The 26,562-nt window shown below is 35.8% G+C and overlaps 4 protein-coding genes across 4 annotated transcripts; 2 read left to right on the top strand and 2 right to left on the bottom strand.

The window, feature by feature from the left end:
- Positions 1-506: 506 nt before the first annotated feature.
- LOC123314302 lies at positions 507-5,748 on the top strand. Its single transcript, XM_044899482.1, has 3 exons — positions 507-655; positions 2,521-2,648; positions 5,313-5,748. Exons 1-3 carry the CDS (start codon positions 595-597, stop codon positions 5,580-5,582), a joined length of 459 nt encoding a protein of 152 aa, XP_044755417.1. The 5' UTR covers positions 507-594; the 3' UTR covers positions 5,583-5,748.
- A 339-nt stretch (positions 5,749-6,087) lies between these two features.
- On the bottom strand, positions 6,088-18,625 carry LOC123320509 (microspherule protein 1). The gene is made up of 7 exons (XM_044907851.1): positions 18,425-18,625; positions 18,266-18,350; positions 17,936-18,209; positions 17,688-17,878; positions 9,844-10,150; positions 9,518-9,731; positions 6,088-6,418 (listed from the first exon to the last, which is right to left on the bottom strand). The coding sequence occupies exons 1-7, from the start codon at positions 18,535-18,537 to the stop codon at positions 6,208-6,210; spliced, it is 1,395 nt and encodes a 464-aa protein (XP_044763786.1). The 5' UTR covers positions 18,538-18,625; the 3' UTR covers positions 6,088-6,207.
- On the bottom strand, positions 15,110-16,678 carry LOC123320515. Its single transcript, XM_044907863.1, has 2 exons — positions 15,379-16,678; positions 15,110-15,329 (listed from the first exon to the last, which is right to left on the bottom strand). The coding sequence occupies exons 1-2, from the start codon at positions 16,636-16,638 to the stop codon at positions 15,291-15,293; spliced, it is 1,299 nt and encodes a 432-aa protein (XP_044763798.1). The 5' UTR covers positions 16,639-16,678; the 3' UTR covers positions 15,110-15,290.
- Positions 18,626-18,788: 163 nt separating the features above from the next.
- Positions 18,789-20,981, top strand: LOC123313563 (exosome complex component RRP42). Its single transcript, XM_044898506.1, has 5 exons — positions 18,789-18,974; positions 19,032-19,228; positions 19,282-19,447; positions 20,307-20,486; positions 20,686-20,981. Exons 1-5 carry the CDS (start codon positions 18,927-18,929, stop codon positions 20,944-20,946), a joined length of 852 nt encoding a protein of 283 aa, XP_044754441.1. The 5' UTR covers positions 18,789-18,926; the 3' UTR covers positions 20,947-20,981.
- The last annotated feature ends 5,581 nt before the right edge of the window (positions 20,982-26,562 follow it).

Here is a 26,562-nt window from a genome sequence, read left to right as displayed (position 1 = left end):
ACGTTTATGAACATAAATTGCTCTACCTCCATATCACCTTTTCCTGCTTTTACTTCTTATTTGAAATTGTTAATTGCACGGTTGTTCAACTCATCTTTCGTTTGCCAGTGTTCTGATACGCATAATATCCCAGAGTTGGTATTTTGATTCAAACTTTCCTCCATTCGATCTATAGAATTTCTTATCGATTAAACATGATGATGTATGATGTAGAAGTTACTTTTCTATTGATTATTGGAGTTCTTCATGAAAACTCACCTTCCTGTTGCATCAATTCCTTATATTTTGAGAAGTCAAATGTTTTTATTTCCACTCCTGCTGGCCAAAAGTCCGGTTGGTCTTTTCTTTCTTGTCAAACGGTGCTGTATTAGATTTTTTGCATTTCATTAATTTATAATTGCCAGGAGATTTGAATTTTTTGGAAAAGTTTATCTCAAAAATATCAATAAGTAGGTATATATTATTATGAATCATACTGCACATTATCTATACAATGAGGAATATCAGTTGGTATCTCACGATAAATGTTTCATTGACTAGCTTGGAAATGATAACCTGCAAGGTGAGAATAGATCTTTGTACTGACATTAGAAAATGATTCCTGATAGTGTAGTTCTTTCGGTTTTGGTAGCATTTTGTATTAGTTCTGCCCAAGGTAAATTCTTATCCATTATATACTTTCCATAATTTTCATAAGAGAGCATTGAGCTGTTATTAAGACGGCAAATCAATAAACTTCAATAGTACGACAATATCTTTGATACACAATATTGTATTGTTTATTTACAAACGTGCCTTGTTTCATAGTTTCTCAGATGATTCCCCTCAGAATCCAATCACTGGGTTATATTGAATTTAGTTAATAATATTTTTCATGAATTCGTATTCAATTCGAAGCAATAAAATAATTTCGATGTTATGTTTTGAAAAAAATATACTCAAGAATGAGCTCTTCGTATCTTTTTCATCAGAACTCGCCGAATCATACCTCATTTTTTTGTGGTATCCTCTTATAAAATCATTCCCTATGTAATTGGTAGTAGTATACTTCATATATGAAGTATGAAATCAGTTAAATTTCCTGAATGTTGAAAAATTTCCAACGTTATTTCATTATTGTATAAAAAAGAGATAAAAATGTAATTTCAAATTATAGACCAGTTGCTCTCCTACCTACGTTTTTTCCTGAAAAACTGTTTCTGAAATACTGATAGATATATAAAAATAGACAGTGGAAGAGTCACTTTATTTTGGCAAAAAATGAAAAATGAATTAATACTGATCCGTAGTAGATAGAGAATAAAAAGTGAAGACTAACAGCTTGTTTCTCAACTTCCCGTCTTATCCCTTATATACAACGATTTTTGAATACTGATCCAGCATTATAGGAATAATGTCCTCGTGGTAAATTTTCACGTCTGCTATTTTTGATGACATTTCGTTATCGATTAAAACTAATCCAAAAGTACCTTAAAGCCTTTATATGCTCAGATTATACTCGACATTTTCATTTTGAAGCCGTAAAATCGAAGCTTCCGATGTCCTATGCACCTTGTGAACCCGATTCAGGGTATTCATATAAATTATTCGTGAGGATATGCAAAATCTGTAGGTCAATAAAATTATCATAGATTTGATATAACAAAAATCAAATCACCATTTGTTTTCAATAGTTTATGCCACCAAATTAAAATTGAGTAAAGACAGCAGCATAAAGGGTTGATAGAAATGACCAGAACGGTCGATTATTTCAAAATATACAGGCGTTGTCGAAAAATATCTAATATAAAAGTTGTAGGGCTGTTGAAAATCTAAACATCTATAATAAATTGCAATATACCTAGAATATGTATTGCTCATGAAAGCGCATGAAGTGGACAACGTCCATAACTGAAACTATTGTGCGCATATATAACACCATCACTGGACTAGGAGCCTCACACAAAATTTATAGGAAGATTTGAATAAAAATCACAGCAACGTCTTAATTCGAACGTGAAATATTCCTTATTTTTGGTTTGATTTATAATAATACAGGATCGTATTAAGATATTGATGCCCAAGGCTTTTGAATGTTTTTTTTATATTGAGTATTTTACATGAGCAACTGCCGGCGAAATGATCTCTTTTTTATGAGTTCTACCACCTGTCAAAAAAAAGCCTCACCTTAAAAGCACCCTGTATATCCATTATTACCTACAATACGAAGTATTCAAGTAAGTAAAAAATCTTGTTAGAGAAGTTGTCTAACTAACATTGTTATACCTATATTGCCTATATATGTATCTCTGAATTCAATATTGAATATTAGCTGCTTAATTTTTTTCATGGTGCTTTTTTACTTCATTTCGGGAAATTAAAATTAAATGAATTGAAATGCATAGAATGAAACAGATAGAACTCATTCAGAAATTCGTAGTCACAGCCTCAACGACAATATGATCTCAAGAGGCTTAAGGCCTATAGGTAAAATGTCAACTTTTTTTAAAGTATATACCTGAAAAATTTTGAATATTTCAGGATTGAACTGCTACACCTGTTCCACAACGAGTAATGAATACGATGATAACTGCGTTTCCACCCCAACAGAAGACATGACTCGTGATTGCAATAAAAAATATTGTAATATCATCAGAGTGGAAGACAAGGTAAGACAACATTTCGCGAATCCACTTAGTCCAATTGGAAAAAAAAGTCTGAGTGCCCTGATAAATTAATCGAATTAAATACCACAGTTTAAATACAAAAGTTACCGTTGGCAGAAAAATCGAGAATTTGGGTATTATTAATGTTTCTACCTAGCAGCTTCTTAGATAAATCTGATGGTGGACACGGTTCACCAGTAGCATACAAACTTGGGATAAAAAAGGGTTTTCCGTTTCTGAAACAAATAGAACCGGCGGTTTATCGCAAGGCAACAACCATAAAATATATCACTTACTTTGAGGAACGACTATTGGTCTTTGATAACATAGGTTTCTGCAGCGATATTTCGTTGTTGACTTGCGATTAACTGGTTCTACGTGAAGGAAAATTCAAACATGCAACTATGATCTTCGTCTTTCTATTAGTAATAGATGCACGCAGGCAATGATTTCATGCACGATCATGACTCGATCGTGCCCACTGCCCACAGCGTCTCTTTTCTTCCACCTGTTTTTTATATGGACTATCTGTAAGGATTTGTGATTTCATGGAAACCTTTCCTTCACGTCTTTCTTCTTTCACATATTGGTTCACTGCTGAATTATGGTTTGAGATATGATCAGCAGGTCTACACATATCTTCTCAGTGCACTAGTGCAGTATTCATAAGACGGCTTTGTTGTCAGTGGATCCTCTATGGCAGTCTCTTCTATTGCAGGAGATCGAGGACCACTGTCAATTATATCATTTGTACCACGCCTGTTTTCGATGCAAGGATCTTCAGCAGTAAACTTTTTCACTATTCGAACAAGTATTGAGGGACTCGGAGTGGTAGCATGCATACAAGAAATGTGAGTGGAGCAATCAGCAAATTAACAATGTCGTCATTTATTCCTTACTGAAATAATGCCCATATAATGTAGCCTTGCGTACACTTACCCGCGCACACTTTCCCCAGGGAGCCAAAATATGAATTTACTTTGTTATAGAGTGAAGCAGCTAACAAAACCTCAAAGTTTATATCATATATTTAGATAAATATGCGCATGATAGAATAAAACATTGTTTACCATGCAGTATCGGATTCGACATATTTGCAGATATGCTAAAAATTAACAATAGAACTAATAAATTTACGGCCATTTTCAATAGTCCTATCTATCCATTGTTTCAGTTACTGAAGATAGAAAATGCATGTGATTTTGTTTCTCTATATCTGTAGATATATTTCAGAATGGTTACCAATGGTTACTAATCGTCAGTAAGTGAAACGATGGATAGATAGGTTTATTGAAAACGGCCGTTAATTGATTTGCAAATAAAAAGTCAACGAAACGTCACGTGGCGCAGTTCTATGAAAAAACTAATTCGGCGATTCTGCGACTTTGCTTCATCCAAACGAACCCCTCTTTCATACATTTCATAGCCAAGATATACGTGCTGCACTCTCTTAGCCACTTCGCTCACTTACCCACTGCGCTCAGATACCCGAATGACTCTACATAATTACTGCTGCACTATACCTTTGAGTTCTCAACCCTTGAGTTAATACTCAAGGCTTATACGAAGATTCCATTCCTGATCATGACTCGATTATGCTCACTGCCCGTATCCCCTCATAACATAAACTCCTCCTAACCAAGACGATATAGCAGAATTCTGATATTACGCCTCTTAAGAGGCGTAATAGGATATCGGAAATACTCGGGTCAAAGATTATAGAGTTAACTCTATAATCTTTGACTCGGGTGTTGCCTCCATCTACTTCACACTAGCGCATTGAGCCACACTGGCGTAGCTCACATAAAATTAGGTAATGTCATGCAATGCGGCACTGACGTTTTCGCACAAAAGTAGAAAATATTCTTAACTTATCTTCTTTCTAACTTTACCCATTGCCTATAATGCTACGTACGCCTCTGCTAAGAATACCAGTTCTGCCAATTACGTCATCACCTTTCTGACGAATCTTTGATTTCCGCCACCTTTGCTATACATGCAGGGTGTGTTTCACGAATGATTGTACAGGCTTTCTGAGTAGATGCAGGACATTTTGGTGAGTCTGAATCGGTGTTACAAAAATGTCCTAACTATATTCGTTCGAGAGATACAGGATGTTTCATGTAGTTTTAAACTTATTCCACTGCTAAAATGGATTTCCAGTGGCGTCATTTAGGAGGTCGTAACTTCGTAGGTAGGGCCACTAGGAAAAAAAAATTATAGGAACTTGTCATCTTCATTTTATGTTCTATCTGAAGCCGAGAGATTTCCCACATTTTCCGGGACACCTTGTATACATCTTGACATTACGGAGATCTTAGAGTCTGGGCAAACAAGGATAATATGCCGTGATACTGGTATTTTCAAGATGGCGGATGATGCTTATGCATCCCTCCTCCATAGAAGGGCACTAGCTATTCTGGCATTTTTTCGGAGTGTCTTGGGTCTCTCCCACTGCAGGCGGAACAATGTTTCACAAGATCGCAGTTCAGCCCGGAAGAACCACTATATACGAAGAAGACATAGATTCATATGGGGTTTATTTTTAATGTTACTCTTATTATATTACGGAGCTTCTGAGGGGTACTTCGGTACCTATGGAGAATAAGGATAATATGATATATGATATGATGAATAGCAGAAAATAACCCGTCGTTTTTTTTTCAGGATCCCAAAAATTTGGTTTCTTCAATGTCTAGAGGTTGCAGTGACGCCTATTTGAATGGAAAAACTGAAGATTATACACATATAATATATCAAATGTCTTGTAGAGAAGATTATTGCAACTCGGGTAGTGGTAAAACTGCTTCAGGTGGGACACACAATTACCTGGGAGATAAATCAACGATATACTGCCCAGGTACAGAGTCATCAGCTTCTACTAGACTAATATCTATTTATACAATTATAGCCTTTATTGCAATATTCATCATGTGAGAGTTCACTTCTCATTGTATTAAAAAAAACGTGTCCCATAAAATTCATTGGAGAATTAATTATACTCAACCCCTCATGAACTCCTTTCAGGCCCAAATTAGAATATTTCCATTCAAAATCAATTGTATTTATATTTTCAGGTTGAAAATACATGAAATTCAATATATTTCACTCATTTCATTGAATATCTATTTTCAATTTTTTTTTAAATGGCGGTTTCTACATGTAACCACCAAGACTCAACTAATAATTCATGAAATATAATTATTTCTTGGGGAAGGCAAGAAAACAAAGACCAACCTCACACGCTGTACAGCGCCATTTGGCAGAACTATTGCAACCCGCTATGAGAGGCCGTTTTCGACGTACCACTGTTGCAGCCAGAGACAGCCCTTTCTCTATGGTTGCAGCTGTTTTGAGATGTAACCATGGAATAAATATTATTAGAGGTGGTTTGATAGTGAAACCACTAGGAACGAGAGGGTTAAATAAGAAATTGTATAACTGAAGGTATCATTAATTTATTAATTTACAATCATTACAAAGTATACATTTATAAAACATTCAAAACATATGATCACAACTTTGAGTTAATTATCCATAAAAAATAAACACTTATTCTACTTTAATGTGATGGTGCACTGTAACGGATGGATTCATTATGGATTGCTCGAATTAGATCATGGTTTATTGAAAAAATGAAACGTAAATTGGCAATTTCCACAACAGCGTTGTCATACAATCTGATTTTGTTTCCAGCATGAATAGGTCTACCATCAACAAATATTGGTCTCTTACCTTCAGACGAGAGATAAAATTCACCAGTATTCCTCAATCTGCAAATATCAAAGTATTTAGATGTGACCATAATCATAATTATATACAGAATATATCAAAACAGGGCAAATGAATAGAAATTGGGCTCAAAATCTTTCCATATTCACAGTCGAATCTACTTTGTATTGCGCAGAATTAAAAAAAATATGGTTTCAAATCATCAAACCCAATCATTTAAAAGTCGAGTAGTTTTTCATCATAATTTTTTTCTGAAAAAAATTTCCATTATTCAATTCGATATTGCCATCATCGACTAATTCAACATAGAGATGATAGCCCACTCTGAAAAAAAACTTCAGCCACCTATTTTTTTGATACTAATTAGGTACTAATTTGATGAAAAAGTAAATTTAAAAGTAAATTGTAGAGCACACTTTGAATCCTTCTGATTACAGGAGACAAGGGGAAATCAGATCAAGATTCAAATATTTATCTTAAGAGTTCAAAAAGAGAAAATGAGTATCTTACGTCCGAAACCACTAATTTATATATTTTTTTAATTCATTATAATTCAATTCAATTAGTTGGTCACCTCCGGAGAGTTAAAAAAGATTTATTCGTCAAATGGAAAAAAATTCAAAATTTTTTTCATTGAAGAACAAATATTCATTCATGTTATTAACTTTCCCAGGTGCAATTATCTCTTCTATGAATTTCCACATGAAAAAATTTCTCGAAAAGTCACGCCATTGGTTACAATTCGTATCCTGGTGAAATTGAAAAGACATTCGTTAAGTGCATCTTTTCGACGAAAGTGGAAACTATTGTAATATTCGTAACTTCTACTTATCGTTCAAGTTTTCCGGCAACACCCCACATTCTGTTAGTCTTTCCCCCTTTACGCCTTATACGGATGGCGAGAAAGTCTCGTGGTATAAACTCCTCTTAAATTCCTAAATAAAAACTAAAAGCGGAGATTCCTTGAGTAATAGGGAATACTCCTTGTGACGAAAATGATGTATTTTTTATGAAATATCTTTGAAACGTCACATTTTGAAAAAAACCATTTCAACCGTTTCCCAAAAAAAATTATTTTAAGTACTTAAAAATGAAAAATATAAATGGGTATTCAAAATTTAAAGCGTTTCGTTTTTATTGCACAAATTGGCAACATCGACTGAAATATGCGATGGTAATAAAGGACAACAAATACACTATCTAGATTAGACAAAGATGACTGTCTATGAAGTCTACGACGAACGAGGTCTTAAAAATTTTATGGGATTTTTATGGCCGGTTGCTGTTGAGGCTCGCCAGTGAGTACGCGCCTTGTGATAGCTGTAAATCAACAGCTGTTATTTTATAAACAAGCCATTGTTCTTTCTCATTTTCTAGTAGGCGCTGTTGCCAAATCGTGAACTAGAAACGAAGCTATTTAAATTTTAAAACCTCATATTTGAAGAATGATTTTGAATAGTTTTCGAGGTGCATTTGAAAAATTCATTAATGAAACTCATAATTATTCAGTTTAAACTTGCATATGCTGTGATAACCCATATTGAGGAGAATTCCCCGTTTCAAGAAAAAAAGTCTCATAAACATGGGAACGCATACGATGCGTTTTCGAAATACAGGGTATCAAAGTTAGAATGTTTTCAAGTTTTTCTTAGTATCTACACTTCACAAGATATTCAACTGAAATTTGGCATAAATACTATAGCTTGTTCGTACAGTGGTTCACAACGGTTGTGAAGCGCAAATGGATTTTCGCTACCCTAAAGAGCTTGCTCTGTACAGTTCACAACCGTTGCAAACCACTCTACGAACAAGCCTAATAATTGATAGTTCACACCATGTGACATGCCAATTTCCATAGTAAATCTACAAGGTGATATTTTTCTGGAATTGAAACACAAAATGTAAAAAGAAGCTTTGTTTTTGTAGTTTTGTCGGGTAGGCTACTGATTTCGAAAAAATTTTGAACGATTCTCTCGGAATCCTCAGAAAAATACAATTTGTCTTAAAAATTCAGTTAGTAAGCTGTGATTAACAAATTCAATGTTAGTTTTGACACACTCGATATTTCTAATAATGAATATGTTGTCACAACTCGTTTTGATACCAATCCAAAATTCCAGCTTTAACAGCATGTATTTCGAAAACGAAACGTTTGCGATCCCATCTTTATGGGACTTTTTTTTTCTTAAAATTACTTGAGGAATCTCCCCTCTTCGTTTGTACCTCCAATTTTGGAAAACCCTGCATATTGGATTGCCAAATTTTTTTTAATGAAAAATGGGAAGCGAGTCTTTATCCGATTTCTGTCTGCTTATTCTCTATTATTGGGGCTGATGTTCAAAACTGGTGTACTTTCTTGTGATGTTGCTCTCTTCATCACAGGGCTCACTGTGGATTTATTTAACTTCCCCATGCCCAAACCTCAAGGTTCTAGATAATATATCAATTCATTTGGCTAAAATTTTAAGAGCCCATTAGATCTCTATCTATAATTAAAACTTTGTGGAGAATCCAAAAATGTCACGAATAACACAGTTAGGCTGAACTTCCGTTATAACTGGAAGCCGCACCGAGATGAAAATAAATTTTAGTTGAATATACCCCGGTGATTCATTATGATCTACAAATTAAAAAAAAAAACATCTCATCAGACTTCTAATGGAAACTTGACGTGAAATACCCTGTATTCAATCAAATCCAATTCATTACTACTATTCTACCAAAAACTTCAAAATAAATTCAATTTTTATTATGATTGCTTGAAGTTTGAAGTTATATTATACGTTTCCATCATAACGCGATCTTTTGAAACTCTGCTGCAGCGTTGCCGATAATTAGGTCGGAATTGAGGTTGAAGCAAACGAATTATGTTTGAGCGATTCTTAAAAATTTCAGTAATTTTTCAATGAAAAGTTGCTTTGAAGAGAGAAACAGATATTAGTCGTGTCGAACTAATATAACGACACCTAACGATCCAATTTAGAATCATTGCTTGTGTTAATTGTGCCACTTCTTATTATTCTTCTACGTGCGGTGCCACACCGATAGGTGATAAAATCACTGCAGAGTAATTAATTTTCCTATTTCTATTTTTGTACTATATAAACCTCCAAATTTAAATTATCAAATATTTTGCCTACCTCAAGGTTGCTTGCCTCCTGGATATTTTATGAGCCGGGCCTTCTAATGATAGATCAATGTCTACCATATGACCCTTGCCTGATCGTCCTATAGTAATTTCCCTGCTGCGCATCAAATACCTGACCATTCTTCCCCTCAATACTGCCAAAGTTTGACTGTCTAGTTCTCCTGGGCAAACGCCAGTAACTGAATCTACTAGGACATTCCATCTACCTATTTAATGAAATATCAACATTGTCAACATTAATAATTAATTTCAGTTCAAGAAAATTACTACTGAATATTATTGAGTGTGAGCGTGAGTCATTTATCAACTCATGCTTACCAACTTCATTCTCTAAGTGACGTATTTCTTTCACATTTCTTCTCTGCTGCAACTTCAATTCTCTATCCAGAACTTCATCTGGAGGTTCACTCAGTTCAGAATCTTGAATAATATCCTCGGCATCATTGAATGTCATAATAGGTCTACCAGAAGTACTGAGAGGTCCTAAAACTTGGTCTGGAAGTAAGTGATACATTTTAAGAGTTTGCCAATGCCTGAAGAGGGCTGCTGCAGTTCTTCCAGAATAGAAGACATCTGGATTCTGAGACAGTAAATCAGCAAACATTTCAATCGTAGGAACTACACTCTGAAACAAAAACGCACATTATTTATTGTTATATCTAATTACCGCAGATTAGTGAATCAAGAAATAAACCTATTATTACGATTAAAAGTACCATATGAAGTAGAGAGGGCACTGTAGATGTTCACAAATATTTTGATATACAAAGTTGTCTAAAACTCAGAGAGGGTAGCAATATCAAATCAGTTCCAATGGTAATTAAACAGCTGATTGCGGAAAATATGAAAATATGATCAAGACGGTACCAAACACATGCCCATCCAACAAAACTTCTTTGAACCACATAAGCAAAAAGGCAAGAAATGTTAGTGATATAAGTAATTATACAGCTAGAATCAAATGCCGAACTGAAAAACTAGTTATTCGAATATTGTAGAACTTTCTTCGACACCGAGAAACTACATATTCATTCAGTTCAGGCAGCGTTGAAAACAAAATTTATTTGATAGTACGCCACCAAGCATTGTTGTTCCTAATTCCGAGAAATCCTCTTAACCTCCTGTTGACGACTTCATATTAATAGGTTTGTTCGTAGAGTAGTTTGCAACGGTTGTGAACTGTACAGACCAAGCGCAATTTCATTTTGGGGTAGCGAAAATCCATTTGCGCTTGCACTGTACAGTTCACAACCGCTGTTAACCACTCTACGAACAAGCCTAATATAAAAAGTATAACAACGCAGAGGATGGAGAAAAATCGAAAAAAAAAAACGAAGCTAGCTTCATCAGAACTTCATCGAGTATTTTGTGATGATGATAAATCTACTCTGTTGAAGCTGCAACAGAATCACATAGAAGAAAGCAAAATGCCGAAACTGATTGGCAAATATTTACATGGAAGACACCAGAACGAGGTCAACCGTGATTATATAGACATATCTGCGTCGAACTATTGGTTGAGTTCCGGAAAGTTTTCCGATACAGAGGGATTCATCATTGCCATCCAAGATAAAGTGATTCCAATGAGGAACTATATGAAATATATCGCAAAGGACACCTGAGTGGCGGGCGAAAGCTCTCCTTATGACCTTATGGCTGTGCGACACATGAAACCATCCAGCACAATACCAGATACAGATGCCAGAAGTTCGCAGGCACGGTGTACAAGAATCGACATGATGCTGTTGCCAAGATTTTACACCAAGACTTGGCTATAAAATACCAACATCTAAGGCCAAAAAAGTTTCTTACAACAATAATTACCATCCAGATTCTGTATTGGAAAATGATCATGACAAGCTCTACTGGGATCGCACGGTTCCCAGAGATCGTGAAATTGCACCCAATAGACTTGACCTCATATTACTGAATAAAATGAGAATAGAGCACTATTCCTCGAAATGGCCATTCTAAATAACAACAACCTACTAGATAGGCACATTGAAAATATTCCGACCTTGACTCTTGAGGAACAAACCACGAAACAAAGGAAGTTGAAAGGTATGAAGACCATCTTTATTGTCATTTATCAAACAGGCCTAATACCGAAGAAATTACCAGAGAATTTCAAGAAACTTGACGAAACTATCTATAGAGTCATGCAGAAAGCGGTACTGCTAGGGACGGTGAGAACAGTACGCAAGTTTCTGGGAAATGCAGAAGAATATGGAAGACAGTAGCATCCACTTCGACAAGAAGCTATGTTGCTCTGACGAGGTCAAAAGAGACCGAAACCATGGTCAGCATCTGCATGGAGCAGCATGGAGCGTACTCCATTTGGGGCCCTGACGATGGCAAATTGGCTAGTTCAATTCAGATCGTAACATTTGTTGATATTCATATCAGCGGGTGGTATACATCTGAATTAATCCTTAGTACTATCAGGAAAAACTGTACTTCATGTAGGCTGATGGACGAATTATCACTTTTTGAGCATAGGGTAATCCAATTCAGGGATGAGGGACATACCATACCACCACGCCAACTTCGATTCGAAATCCTAGGACAGATTGGTCTCTTTACAGGACCCATAGAATAATGAAAATCAGATAGAACTAATTCGGATGAAACAACCTCATAACGATCTCAAGCAAAGACTCGAAAGATCAGTGAGGTAGTAATGGCGGTTTTTCGCTCCAGTTGTCCATTAACTTGGACTTGACCAAGCAAGGAAACTCCTGAGAAAAATTCTCAGTGTTATAAGGTCAGGAAGATCAAAAGTTTTAATTTTGAAGCCTTTTGTGAAAATATCACCTCCTCTCCAGCAAATCGTGGCAAATGTCTGTCAAGAAGAAGATGAACGATAGATTTTTCCTCTCAAAACACACATTCCAGATAGTTAGGAAATGGATCACGCCTTCAACAGTAAGGCAGGTAAATAATAAACAAATTAATTCAGATGCATAACATCCGCAGATAATTAAATCGACGAATGTTACGATCTAAATCGAACTAACAAACTACCATCGCTCGAAGTATTACCAGAAATTTCATTTCGTCGACAATGAGTAGATACTTACCATGGTTTCGGTCTTATTTGACCTCGTCAGAGCAACAAAACTCATTCGTCAACGAAATGCTATGAATTGCCGGCTCCTTTTATTCCATATCAGTAGCGGGTATGATGTATAAATACATCGTACCGACATCTGACAGAGAAACGGGAACCAACCCAATTGGTTCCCAATTTTCAGGTATATAAATCCCCTGGAGAGAATGGAGCGTTTCCAGTAACCCTGCTTAAAGTGAAACTATTCTTCCTCATCTGCTGAAGAATAGTTTCACTCCTTTAAGCAGGGATACTGGAAACGCCCCATTCTCTCCTGATGGGGATTTATATACCTGAATGTTGCTTATGGCTCTATGGCTTATTCGAGCCGATTCCTCGTAAATTTATTCCTAGCATCTTCCTCATCTGCTGAAGAATACAAGAAGCAGCTTAGCCCACTTTGATAATGGAGAATGGCCAAAAAAATAATGCCCACGAGAGTTTTCGAAGCGCTACCTGATATATGAGTGACAAGACGAGACTTTCCTCAGTGGTGATATATGACACAGATACGGCCTGAACAAATAATATTGATTCAACTGTGTTCAACTACGTTTGTGGTTGAGAGGTATATACATAAGACTGTTGGAAAAATGGTTTAGGGAGATATTGCCTATGGTAACCGATAGCCACTTCTGTTTATTCGAGGCAGAATGCAGTTGCGCGTTATGCCGACGAAGTCCTACAAAGTTTATCTTATCTAAATGGCCTTCCAGACGTCTTTTTTAAGCAAAACAACGCTCGCGCCCATATTGTTCGTTGAACTGTGGACTTTCATTAAGAAACTTACGTTTACGTTTTGCCCTCGCTATTCCGTTCGCTTGATTTAAATCCCATTGTGCATATGTTGTATATGATGGGGAGGATGACCAATTTGCACAAACCTCCACAGGCTCTGATAAGTTAATTCACGAAATTCAAGTTGCTAGGAATGAGTGATCGAACAGGCTTATTACTTATTTAGTCAATGCCTAGACGTGTACAAGAAAGAGTGTATCCAGATACGGGGTCGTCAAACACAATACTATATTTTTTTATAACATGTTAATAAGATTTGAAACAAATGTAACCTTATGTTCAAAAATGGAAGTTAACGAAGTTATTCTTTTTGGGTGTAACACTTCTTATGTCACTGACTATATTAATATTCAAACATCAGAATCAGTTCAATGAAGCCAGTAGCTGAAAAACCTTCATCAGGTAGCTCTCAGTTTATGCGATTAAGAGGAAAAAACTGCATTCATTCAATAGAAAAAGATTAAATTAATCCATTAGAAAAAGACTGGATGATAAGATAAGATAAGATAAGATAAGATAATATTTATTTCAGATAAAAGTTACAATGTTAACTAAAGTAAACTTTGAAATGAAATTACGTCAAAAAAGAAAAATCAAAAGCACAGAGTCTGCTATCCAGCTGTATTATCCTTCCAATCTTTAGCCGCGTTGAAAAATTCTTCAACATTATAGGGTTCTATGTTGAGCAGCATCTTGTATATTTGTTTCTTATAATTCTTTGGTCTAGTTTCATTCTTTATTGTGTCTGGCATTATGTTGAAACATTTTATACATTTGTATTTGGGTCCTTTCTCTGTAGATGTTCTTCTGTGAATTGGATATTTTAGATTTGTTTTCCTTGTGTTATATATGTTGGATGAGTTCAATTCAAAAAGGTTCTTGTTTTTGAATACAAAAATCAGACATTCCTGTATGTGCATTGCTGTGATAGTCAAAATTCCATTTTCTCTAAATTTTCCTCTGCATGATTCTCTGTATCCCAGTTTGAGAATAATTCGGAGTGCTCTTTTCTGGAGGATGGATATTTGCATTGATTTAGATGCATGGCCATAAAACATGATTCCATACCTTGCTTTTGACTCAAATACCGCATGATAGATGGTTTTCATGGAGAAGTTATCCAGATATCTCGCCAGTACACTTAAAGAGTAGCAGACTGAGGCCAGGCTGCTTCCCAGGTTTGAAATATGTTCCTCCCACCTCAGTGTATCATCCACGTAAATTCCTAAAAACTTCGTGAATGAAGTTAGTTCTTGTGTTCTTGGTGTTATCATAACCTCCTTTGGGGTCTCAAAAGTTGAATGTGTAGACTTGAACAGTATTGCATTAGTTTTCCCTTCATTCATATGCAGTTTATTTTTTAAAAACCATTCTTTGATGTTTTCCACCACTTCTGATGTCCTCTGTATCAATTCATTATATTCTTTTGCTTTGATAAGAATATTTGTGTCATCTGCATAATTTGTCAAAGATGTGAAGTTCTTATTCCTGATGCAATCTTCAATATCATTGAGATAGATAATGAATAATAGTGGCCCCAAAATACTTCCTTGTGGTACTCCTAGTTTCAGTTCTTCAGCATCTGATAAAGCTTGCCCTTCAGGTTTCTCTATGTAAACGTATTGTTTTCTATTTTGTAGATATGAATTTATCAGATCAGATGACTTGTCTCTCACCCCAAGTTGTTTCATTTTATGCACTAGATGTTGATGTGATAGGCTATCAAAAGCTTTTGATAGGTCTAGGAAAATGCCCATGGTCAGATCTTTTTCTTCAAATGCCTCCACTATCTCTACTATGAAATCATAAATGGCAGTATTTGTTGATTTTCCTTTAATATAGGCATGTTGTGAGGATGCTAATATATCTTTCTCCAAGAGAAATTCCAGAAGTTGATCTGCAATTATCAATTCAAATATTTTCGAAAAGTATGGTAATATACTAACCGGCCTATAATTAGACATTTCATTAGCATCTCCTTTCTTATAAATCGGTATTACCTTTGCTTCTTTTAATTGCTGTGGGAATATTCCATAGGTTAGCATATTGTTGATAATATATGTTAGTGGTTGAAGTATTAAGTCTATGGAGCTCTTGATAACTCTATTAGAAATACCATCTATGCCACAACTATCTTTATTTTTTAACTTGGAACAAGCCAATAGCACCTCATTCTCAGTTATTTGTCTGAAGATGAGTTTTTCAGTTACACGTTCAATATTATGTGTGAAAGGAACATCCCTCATTCTGTTTATGAGTTCTAATGCCGCTGTAGAGAAATGATGATTGAAATCAGTTGCTATTTGTTTTGGATTTCCCTCTAACCGTATTGACTCTCTGCTTTCCGCTCCTTTGATATCCTTCACACATTGCCATAGACTTTTGCTTTTATTATCTGAAGTAAGTATTTTTCCTTTGTATACTTGGCATTTCTGTTTTCTCAAGATAGAGTCATATTCCCTTTTCACTTTTTTGTAATCCTCATTATAGCTTTGATTGAAAGTCTTGAGGGTATAAAGTATGTCAAGCTTTTTCTTACAATTAATCTGCTCCTCATTAGGTTTCATTTTCAATAGTTTCTTTGTATTGTGTGCCTTATCAATTTTTTTCAATGGACAAGCATATTTGAAGTGTTCTGTGTAGCTTTCCAAAAAAGAGTTCCATTGCTCATCGACATTTTCTTGTGGAATTTCCCAAATTCCATCCCAATTTTCTTCTTTAAGTTCTTCTTTGAGGACTGACAGTGTATACTCATTTACAACTCTTTTATATATGTAATTCCGACTTATTTCAGTACTTCTCCATTTTAAAGTAATGGTTTGGGTGGTATTATGATCTGACATATGGTTTGGAAATGTCCCCGCTTCATATTCTGTATAATTCGTCAAGATGTTATCGATACAAGTTTTTGTAGTTGCTGTAATTCTTGTAGGTTCCATAATCGTTGGAGTTACACCATATGAGTACAAGAGTTGCTTGAATATTTGTGTATTGCTGTGATTTTGATTCAGCATGTTTATGTTGAAATCACCCGTTATAATAATTCTCTTGTTTCCACTCAAAACATTTAATATTTTTTCAAGTGTATCGAAAAAAATGTCTGCTTCACCTGATGGCCGATAAATTGCTAATACTAAAGATGCTTCTGTACCTAAGATAATTTCAATTGCTGATATTTCCACTACCATCTTAATTGACATCCTCATTATATCCTCTCTCACCTTAAATCTGATATCATTTTTGACATAAATAGCACTACCACCATGTTCATTTTTGTTTCGACAAAATGCAGTTGCTAGTCTAAAATTTGAAAGTTTTTCGTTTCTCTTGTTTCTACATGTCTTGAAACGAGTGGAGTAAACAATAAAGACAATTATTGTGGGAAAAATAAACCAGCAAAATAATCAGATAATGCGTTACAAGGATTAGATGAGAATATTCCACTTTCAAAAAAATGGAGAGTACGAGATGAGACACGAGACGAGACTAGTGTCAAACAATTTCATGTCCCATAGGCGAGACGCAACGAGAAATGAAAGTCTGTCGTTGTAGCTAGGCAAAAGTAACCTTCATTCCAAAAATAGGGAAAAAATACGGGACTGATACTTGATCTTTCAGACCTAGTATTTGCTCAATAATGCATCAATAAATGCGAATATAAATGTCATGTGCGGGTGACATGACATGTCATCTATCCAACATGTTCTCAATCGATGACGAAAGATTAGTACTGGAGCAACAAAATCATCATCGCCCAGTTAATTTGCGATATGGAAAAATACCCCATATGTGAGGCTTTTTTTTGACAAAAGGTAGAAGTCATCGAAATAAGTCATTTCATCTCTATGAAATATTCAGGATGGCTGAGCTATAACACCTGAAATTTTGACCAAACTTCATTGAACTTCAAATGCGAGACTGTAGAAGTCGACTCTGGTATCGAAAAAACAAAAGATAACATAAACATATGGCAAATGTCGTTTACAGTAGTTCTGATTATGAGGTTGCTGTGGTAATTGTCCTGTCATATTATGGTTCAATACTGCTTTTTTCTATCCCTTTCTATTCTGTCTATCATGATGAGGCAATAATATGTTTGTTCGTAGAGTGGTTTACAACAATTGTGAACTGAACAGAGCAAGCGCATTTTCATTTTAGGGTAGCGAAAATCCATTTGCGATTGCTCTGTACAGTTCACAACTGTTGTGAACCACTCTATGAACAAGCGTATTGTGAATTAAATTTGTAAACCCACCGATTTTATAGTACTGAGTAACTCTTCTTCTTGTGTACTCCATAAAGCCTTGTCTTGTACAGCAGCAATCATATCAGGATGTAAGTTTCGCATTGCAGCCACAGCTACTCTAGACACTGCTTGGTCATATAATAATGCATACCACCGCTGTTGTAATTCCTGAACAGTGAATTTGCAGGAGAATTTTGTTCCTAAAATATTCAATTTATATAATTTTATATTAGTCTCTGAATGGTTACCAATCTTACCTAAGTGAACTGTTTTTAGATCATTTGTTTGCTGAACCCCTATTATCAATGCTAAATCATCAGTTGGTTTCCACCGGCCTAAGTCTTTAGTGGCAAAATGATTTGGTTGCCTTCCTTTTTTATGTTTTCTAGAACTTGATGGTACTGACTTAGTGAATGTTTTCCTCTTGAATTCTGACGGATGACTAACGGCATTTGAAGAGGAAGCTGGAGGTGTTAGTGGAGACACAACTGAGTATTCCGAATGTATGGATTGAGTACGTGAACGATTGTTCTGTAGTTGAAATAAATTACAAAATTACACTATACAAAAGTATCTTTCGAACTCACTTTGAGGTTGGAAACACCAGGTATACCCAAACTATATTCCACCAATTCATCATCGAACTTTTTTCTTTTAATAGACCTATTAGAGCTTCAGAGGAAAAACAAATCCAATTAAATTCTTGAATATATTCTGGAATAACCTGTAACTAAAAAAATACTTACCTTCTACGCCTGGTTTCTGTAGAATCTATGTATAGATTATTGGAAGGAAATAACTCATTCCTATCTATTTTACCACTCAATAAATCAGACTCATTCAATGGTAAATCATCCATCTTTATTATTTAAATTGTGATTTTCGGAATTCGGATCAAAAGTTAAAAAATGTTTGTTGTTTGTTTTTTGCAATGCATAGAAATATAAGATATTTGGTTAATTCCACAGAATATCAACTGTCACCAAAAACGAATAATCATAGAGAAAGGTGTCTTGTCTCTGCGAATAATCATAGATCACTCACACCACAGAGCATTCGTGACAACAGATTTAAGCTCTATGCTTTGAATAATAAAAAAATTTTTAGGTTAAGTGTTTGAAAATTTAAAATTTATTTATATGTATATATAATATTTAAATTTTTCATTTTTACCATCAATCTAATAGAATAACATATCGTTTAAAAAAAATCTTGTGTCAAATAACATATAATTTCATATAATTCAAAATGAACTTGAGTGATGGGGAAAAAACTTTCATTCTTCATGGAGTTGAGGTGAAACATCAGTTTGTTACTTGTTTTTTAAGTCTGCGTATTCTGCATATTTTGTAGATGAATTTTCGAGTAGATGGTAGGGAAAGGGAGGACTATAGGCCTATGGAATTGGAGTTAGATGTTGTTTCACATGCTTTTGGTTCTGCCCGATTAAGATTAGCAAACACAGATGTTTTAGTTGCTGTTAAAATTGAAGTGGATACACCTTTCCCAGAAAGGCCAATGGAAGGTAAAATAGAATTTTTTGTAGATTGGTAAGTTCATAATTAATAAGTGAGGTACATTTTCATTAACAATCCAATTTTAGTTCTGCTAATGCAACTCCCAATTTTGAAGGACGAGGTGGGGAGGATTTAGCTATAGAATTGTCAAATTGTCTTGCCTCCGCCTACAGTTCGAATGAAGCTCTAGATTTAACCAAACTTTGTATAATGAAAGGGAAAAAGTGTTGGAAGTTATATGTTGATATTCTGGTGACTACTTTTTCTGGCAATAATACGAGGGGGTACCCACTCTGTGAAAAATATAAATTGATTTCGAAAATCTAGATGATTTAGGGATTTTGGATGATGATTTCGGTCTTCAAAAGTACGATTTCAGAAGTGGTTACCCCCTCGCAATAATATTAATTTGATCCTTTCAAACATTATGATTGCGTAAAATAAGATAATAAGAGAACTACTGATTAAGGTGGACCTAATTATGAATTTGCATGTGTACTATCAGTATTCAAATCACTTCTGAAGCATGCATATGTTGTTGACAACAAAGTATCTAACTTCAAGATTAGGCAGCATCAAATAGTTATATTCATTCCCGTTATGTTTAGAGCTCAGATTTTTAAAAATTCATTTAAACTCTACAATTCCATCAAGAAAATAGATGTACACAACTGATTGACTTATTGACTATCAACAGAAAGACCATTCCATTGAGGAAGATTGCAGACCATGGTTTCGGTCCTATTTGACTTCATCAGAGCAACTCAACTACATTTACAACAAGTAAATTTTTTGCGAAAATTCAATTCTTAAGCTGCATTTACATTAGCGAAATTTCCTCACAAGTGAAATTTCGCACTACCCAAAACAAAAATATTCGCGAGTGGAACTAGGCGTCTTCAGAATTGGTTTCGCTGTTAGTATTGAAACTGTGGACCATGATTACACTATGCAAAATTCGATGAGCGAAACCCTTTGATGCTCGTGACGAAAACCGACAGACCTCGCCCTGCGATTACTCGTAGTGAAGGGAGCGTCTATACTATTATTTTATAAACAACCCTCTGTAACTACCAACTACATGTAAATTCATCATGAATTTTTTCTGCAGTTACTAGAAGTAGGAGGTAATTTATATGATGCCGTGTCTATAGCTGTGAAATCTGCATTATGGAGTACACAAGTGCCTAAAATAAAAGCATTGAATGTAGATGGTTCTAATGTAGATATTCAAGTACTAGATGACATTCACAGTTGCACAAAACTTGATACACCAGGAGCTCCTCTTATGGTAAATATTTTTGGTTTAAATGAAGAAGCTTTGTAACAATAATTTCCTTTGTGAGCATAATTTCTTCCTCTTCATTATCTTATGTCTTTTAGAAGATTGTCGCATAGCAACACAATACATTCCAACAGCTACTCAATACTGAGGATCAATTCCTATTCCGAGTGAAAATTGAGGAAATGTATTCTTTTTCAATTTCCAGGTAACCCTTTGCAAAATAGGAGAAAAATGTGTAGTTGATCCTGATGTGGCTGAAGAACAATGTTCCTCCGGAGCAGTCGTAGTTTCTGTTAGTAAAGGGAATATAAGCACTATTTTACAAACAGGAACAGGATCTTTTCATCCAGATACATTGAAGGATTGTTTGAAACTTGGTGTTAATATAGCTGAAAAACTTGAAACAGTATTGCTGAAAACCCTTAATGAAATCCAACCAAATCAAGATATTGGTTTCTTAAAATGATGTATTGTTTAATAAAGTTTTTGGTTATCTCAAAATTGTGAGTTTAATTCCATATTTTATCCGCCAAGGTTGAAAAGCTTTCAGCGGGCTCGTTCAATTTGAATAACCTTCAATTGTTTTATCATGTAAGAGGTATATCTCATTTCAAGCCTTGCTTAGACAGACGGCATTTTGGCATTCCAAGTTCCGCCGTCAGGGCTTTGCATGCGCTCTGACAGCACATATACCTACAGTGTTCCAGTTCTGTTGGGAAAGTTGGGGCTGAAAAATATATTGGAAGGCCTCCATAGGAAAAGAAAATATTAGGAGCACCCAATTAACAGGAAGCAAAGAAACGCAGGAGAATTTAATACTCTTTGCAGAATTGCTTGAAGATGAAGAACGAATTCCTATATAATTTGGTATGCCAATAAATAGCTTCACAGAATTGTAATAGTGGATGAAACATATGTATATACAATAACTAGAGGAAAGCCATGGCGGCATCAGGCGTTCTGCGTTCTCATCTACCGTCACAGTTGGACCGTCGCCAGCAAAGATTATAGATTCTCTATAATCTTTGGTCGCCAATTAGCCATCCTTTGATTACAGAGAACGCTGACGCCCATTGAACTTTTTTCTTGAGTTCAATGGACACCTTCTGTCTACTCGAGGCCTGAATAGTTGAAAAATCAGGCATTTTAGATCACATACAGTAAAGGCGATCACAGCAGAAATCTCCATGCATATCGAAAGTTTTGTATAGAAATCTATAAGTTGTGGACTTTTTCTGGGGGGAGGGGGGTGAAACGTGGACATCTGAGAGGGCACGTCCCCCCCTAATTCCGCCTATGAGTGAACGAGATATCGTACTTCCTTTTGGAACAGATGGAATTTCTTAGGGGTCAATTTAAATCCAGAGTTTCCTAGTCGCAGAAACATCTTCCAGGTTTTTCATGTGGTCCTCGAATGATTGGCCGACGCACAGAGGAGTAAAGTTATTATCTAGCCGGCCAAAAATCAATTTCCAAAAATGCATCAGAAATGAGAAAATTGCACCGAATAGTCAATTAGAATAGTGGGTGATTCGAATCGATGGCGTAAATCGTTTTCCTGATCATCAATTAGCGAAAAACCTGTTTGAACTTGTCAGTTTCATTACATTTGTTTATTTTCGCATCAAAAATATCTCTTTCAATGCATAGTTCAGTGCTTCCTGTGTTATTACCTCTAAAACTTTTATAATATTATTTATTACTCCCGAGCCGATATTTATTTAACATGATTGGTTGTTTAAGTTATGTAGTGGATAATGGAGGGTACCCTCCATATATAGTAGTAGATGAATTTTCAATCAGTAGTCGCCAATAATCGGCACTTTGGAAAATATTGATTTTTCTTCTTCAGCTAATCTAAATGAAGAATTAATAAATTTCGAAATAAATTCGGTAAATGGATTCTATACATACGGAGCTATTTTCCTTAGTCAAAGACAAAATGTCATTTTAGAGCCATCTGGAGTGACCATGATTATGAAACAAAACCTTTTCAGCCTTAGGGATAGCCAGCAGTTGCCCAGTTTCGACAAGAATTTGTAATTTTTGGAAAATTGTCTAGTAAATCGAGATAATCATTCCGAAGAGCAGCAGAAGAATATTAAACATTAGGTAAAACATTTCAGGCTTTACCGAATAAATTTTGCTCGAAATTTTTCAAGAGAATCTTGTAACATCTTGAATAGATTTCTTCTTACTTCCAATCCGCTTCTATCTGGTATGAGGCCAATACCGACGAAAAAAAGCAGGCCATTTTCGAACGAGAAACTAGCCCTACTCCTCTGTGTAAAATCATCCAATCAAACAACTCTTCAGAGTCTTCTCGATTCGGACAGTAATGCAAGTTGTGAATAATCAGATGATTAAGAAGAATTAAATCAATTTCTCATCAGAGATTGATTGAGTTTGAGATTTTCTTATTGTAAATCGTCAATAAATTATTATTAAGGTGAATTATTGTATCTATTATCTCACCCAAAATATAGGAAATTATGTCAATATGATTGGTGTTTAAAATTTAGGAAAATATTTTTTTCTACAAGCGTGCGCGTTCAACCCTTTTCCCGCACGCATTCCAAGTTGCAGAGTCACTTTCCCGAATGGTGCGGGAAAAACGCCTGCTATTTCTTAATGGATTAGCAGGGGTTTTTCCCGCACGCAAATATTATAGAGTAAATTAAATTCTATCATGTTTCTATGCACAGAACGTCAACGATGAGAAACTCTTATGATGTCTAAAACACTGGTGTGCGCACTTGTCACTTTTTGCAAGCATTAACATTTCAGAAAATCGGGGATATGGGATCAGTTTCCTGGCGGCACCACCATGTCATTTGCTTCGTTCTATCCTTGTCCTACCAAAGGAAGTCCAATGATACTCTCTCCTTTCATTTTGTTTTGCGTTGATATCGAATATCGCTCAACGAGTGCAAAATATGAACTGGCCCGTTTTGTCAGCTGTTAAGGATTATTCGTGATTTGCAGTTTAATTTTCTTTTTAAAATCAAATCTGTTAATATTTCAATTCTATCGAATAAGGGTTCGAAGGAATATTTACTATTCTTCTTCAAGATAATTTCCGTTTGACAAATTCAATTCGTGAATTCAGTATGATTTTAATAAAACACAGTTGACGAAAAGGGAATTTTCACTGTATCTACTCATACAGAATATTTGAAGAACAGACTCGAATAGATTTATGTATTTCTGATTCTCAATACATGTTCACAATTCACATTACGTATTTCCAATACAGTTTCTTTGAAATATTGCCGAAGTTGCCATAAAACTTAGCATATCCGTCCCGAATGTTCGTTCATCTGATTTGGTTCTGCATCAAATTTCAACAACACCGAATTCTTAGCTGTAGTTCTTGATTGTCCATACAGAAAACCGAACGACATGTTGAATAAATTAATGTTCTACATCCCTTTCTCGAAACTAATACATTTTCACAAACCAATAATCGCCTATAAATACAACATATTTTCGTAAGTTTATCTATGAAAGTATTCAAATTATTTTCAAATATCAATTGACAATGCTCTGTCAAATTCTAAACAGCGCTACCTACAGTGGGAAAAACGAAACTGATCCCATATCCCCACGAAATTAAAAACCCGATGGCCTAGTTGCCAAACACATGGAAAAAGGAAGAAGAAGAAGAAATTAAAAACAAAATCGAATCAGTGAATACACCAGAGTATTTAGACATCTTGAGAAACTCATAGTAATGACATGCAGAATTACGTCTGTCATTATATATGAATTAATCAAATGGGATATTATTATGATGTTTCGTGAAATGGATACATTTCTATATATCAAGCGCTTGTAGCTAGGGTTTTGTTTCAAAAATGATAAGATTGCTTATAATTCGCAAGATTGATACCAGAAGTCCTAGATTTTTTATGATAACAGAAATTGGTTTTTAAATATTTTTGGCCGACTAGACTTGTCATTTACCCCTCTGTGCGACGCCGACCACAATTATGTCGTCGAGATACACTATATATGTCTTCCATCAAAGTACTTTCAGTACGGCCTCCATCAATCTTTCGAATGTAGCTGGACATTACCCGAATGGCATAACGGTAAACTGCCACAATTCGAATGTGAAAGCGTTTTTTGGCCGATCTTCCTGTCAATATCCACTCTTCAAATCGAGGATCGAGAAAATCGTGAAAAAAGCCAATATATCCAGAGAATCATCTATTCTTGGGAGAGTGTCCTTCTTCGTTATATTGTGGAGATGACGATAGTCTATGCAAAAACGTGTCGATCCATTCTTCTTCTACACCAGTACGACTGGGGAAGACCAGGGGCTGTCTCTCCTTCTTTCTTCATATCTCTTGACTACTTTCTTCTTGGCAAGTCTCCTAGCTGACTTCCGGATCGGTCAGGTGTCCCAAGTATCAATTGAACCACATTGATTCGACCTCCTGTTCCTTGTCAAGTATCAAAAATGTCTTGGTACTTCTTGACCAAATTTTTAAGTTTGGGCTGCTGATCTGGTAGATCTGTCTTTAGAAGAGGGGGTCACTAATTTTCCCAATAGTGTTGATAAGTTGTTGCCTTGGCTAATCGTACATCGTCCACTTCGACGAGCAGTGCTATAAAACTGTCCTTTTTTTAGGGTCACTGGGAGAAATTTACATACATGATCCTCACCATCGCCAGTTTGACAGCACGCAACAAGGTTTTCCCTAGTGCAATCTCCTCGTCCAATTTTCTCATCATGAAGTTTGCGCTCAAACATTACATCTACAATACTCGCATTCCCGCCCAGTCGAGCCTCCAGAATGGTTTCAGCCCTCTCAGTTCGAACACACAGGTCGGTTCCATTGGTCCCGGTGTTCTGGCAAAGGCAGGCGCAGCCAAGATTTTGTGTTTTTTTGGGGGGGGTGGGAGTCTGTACACCGAACGATACGATTTGGCCAAAGCTTCAATGTTTGTACTCGGGGGGGAGAGCGTGCAGCAGCCCAAACTCCTCCCCATAGCTGCGCCAGAAGGTGAGAGGCTAATCATTGATAAGACCGTCTACGAGAACACTTTTATTCTGCCGTTGAAGGACAGTAACGGATACATTGTTAAACAAGGGTTTTGTAAATACAGGCCGATAATTGCCCCTCCTTATAGACCCTTTTTAGTTTTCCTGTGTCGGTGTCGATTCTTTGAATGCTACGCGTCTGACCCACTTTTCCACAGTTCTAGCATTTTAACTATCTTCTCCTGGGCAACACTTCCCTTATAATTCGAACTTTACCTGGGATATTGCAGGACTACTTTGCTGCCAGAAATTCCAAAGCGAGTGCCAGTGCGTCAACAAGATGTGTTGGACGGACCGCTAATCGATACAATACGTTTCCCGGTGTGGGAGAACATGCGAGACGAAACGTCAGCTTCAAATTCTTGTTAAGACTCGCCCGGTTTCTGGCAATGATTTTTCAGCTTAATTGTTTGTTCAACTGATCATAGTGCTCCTGTTCCTTGGCGGTGACGGTTTGCAGGATATTCTTCACTTGTCCGCGTAACGCAAGGGTGAGCTACAGCTCTTTCCACTGCATTCCATTCGTTTGCTTTGGCCCCTGTTTCAAACTGTCGGCGATAATTTACGCATGGAGTCGAAATGAGGCTCCATAGAAATGTTCTTGATTTCCGAATTGACTTCGACGTAAAAAATGGCATACACCTTTCGTGTTTTCACCAGCTTCTCTTCCAAGCTGTTTAAATTTTCTTGAAGCTTTTCCTCAAGGTTTCTATAGCATTTTCTAGCAGCTCTTCTTTCATGGATTTGGTAGTTGCTTCCAGGCTATCAATTATAGAACTTATAGAGAGATAACTTCCAATAGAAATGTTTCAGGGTCCTCCCTTCTCGTGTAAGTGTATCTGCAAGTCTTTTCTGGAGTAGGTACTAACTTTTTACCAGTTGTTGCTAGTTCTCTTTCCTCCAATTCACGTTTTAATTCTAGGACCTTTGGTTCCACAAGACGTGCTTTCTCGTACACATTTTATATTTGAACGAGATACGAGTCTGTTTTAGACAAAACTGTACTCTACGCTAGCATCGATTTATTTGAAA

Source organism: Coccinella septempunctata, chromosome 1, assembly GCF_907165205.1.
Source record: "Coccinella septempunctata chromosome 1, icCocSept1.1, whole genome shotgun sequence".
Lineage (NCBI taxonomy): Eukaryota > Metazoa > Arthropoda > Insecta > Coleoptera > Coccinellidae > Coccinella > Coccinella septempunctata.
The sequence above is the reverse complement of the archived record's forward strand: the minus strand, read 5'-3'. Positions and strand labels throughout refer to the sequence as shown.

Bases quoted from the DNA above. Each gene is read 5' to 3' on its own strand.
- LOC123314302 (XM_044899482.1), top strand. From the start codon at position 595: ATGATTCCTGATAGTGTAGTTCTTTCGGTTTTGGTAGCATTTTGTATT. The intron at 656-2,520 runs GTAAATTCTTAT...TGAATATTTCAG, and splicing joins TTGTATTAGTTCTGCCCAAG to GATTGAACTGCTACACCTGT. The intron at 2,649-5,312 runs GTAAGACAACAT...TTTTTTTTTCAG, and splicing joins TCATCAGAGTGGAAGACAAG to GATCCCAAAAATTTGGTTTC.
- LOC123320515 (XM_044907863.1), bottom strand. From the start codon at position 16,638: ATGAGGATGTCAATTAAGATGGTAGTGGAAATATCAGCAATTGAAATT. The intron at 15,330-15,378 runs GTTAGTATATTA...TGATAATTGCAG, and splicing joins AAATGTCTAATTATAGGCCG to ATCAACTTCTGGAATTTCTC.
- LOC123320509 (XM_044907851.1), bottom strand. From the start codon at position 18,537: ATGGATGATTTACCATTGAATGAGTCTGATTTATTGAGTGGTAAAATA. The intron at 18,351-18,424 runs GTAAGTATTTTT...TTTCCTCTGAAG, and splicing joins ACAGAAACCAGGCGTAGAAG to CTCTAATAGGTCTATTAAAA. The intron at 9,732-9,843 runs GTAAGCATGAGT...TTCATTAAATAG, and splicing joins TCACTTAGAGAATGAAGTTG to GTAGATGGAATGTCCTAGTA.
- LOC123313563 (XM_044898506.1), top strand. From the start codon at position 18,927: ATGAACTTGAGTGATGGGGAAAAAACTTTCATTCTTCATGGAGTTGAG. The intron at 19,229-19,281 runs GTAAGTTCATAA...ATCCAATTTTAG, and splicing joins ATAGAATTTTTTGTAGATTG to TTCTGCTAATGCAACTCCCA. The intron at 20,487-20,685 runs GTAAATATTTTT...TTCAATTTCCAG, and splicing joins CACCAGGAGCTCCTCTTATG to GTAACCCTTTGCAAAATAGG.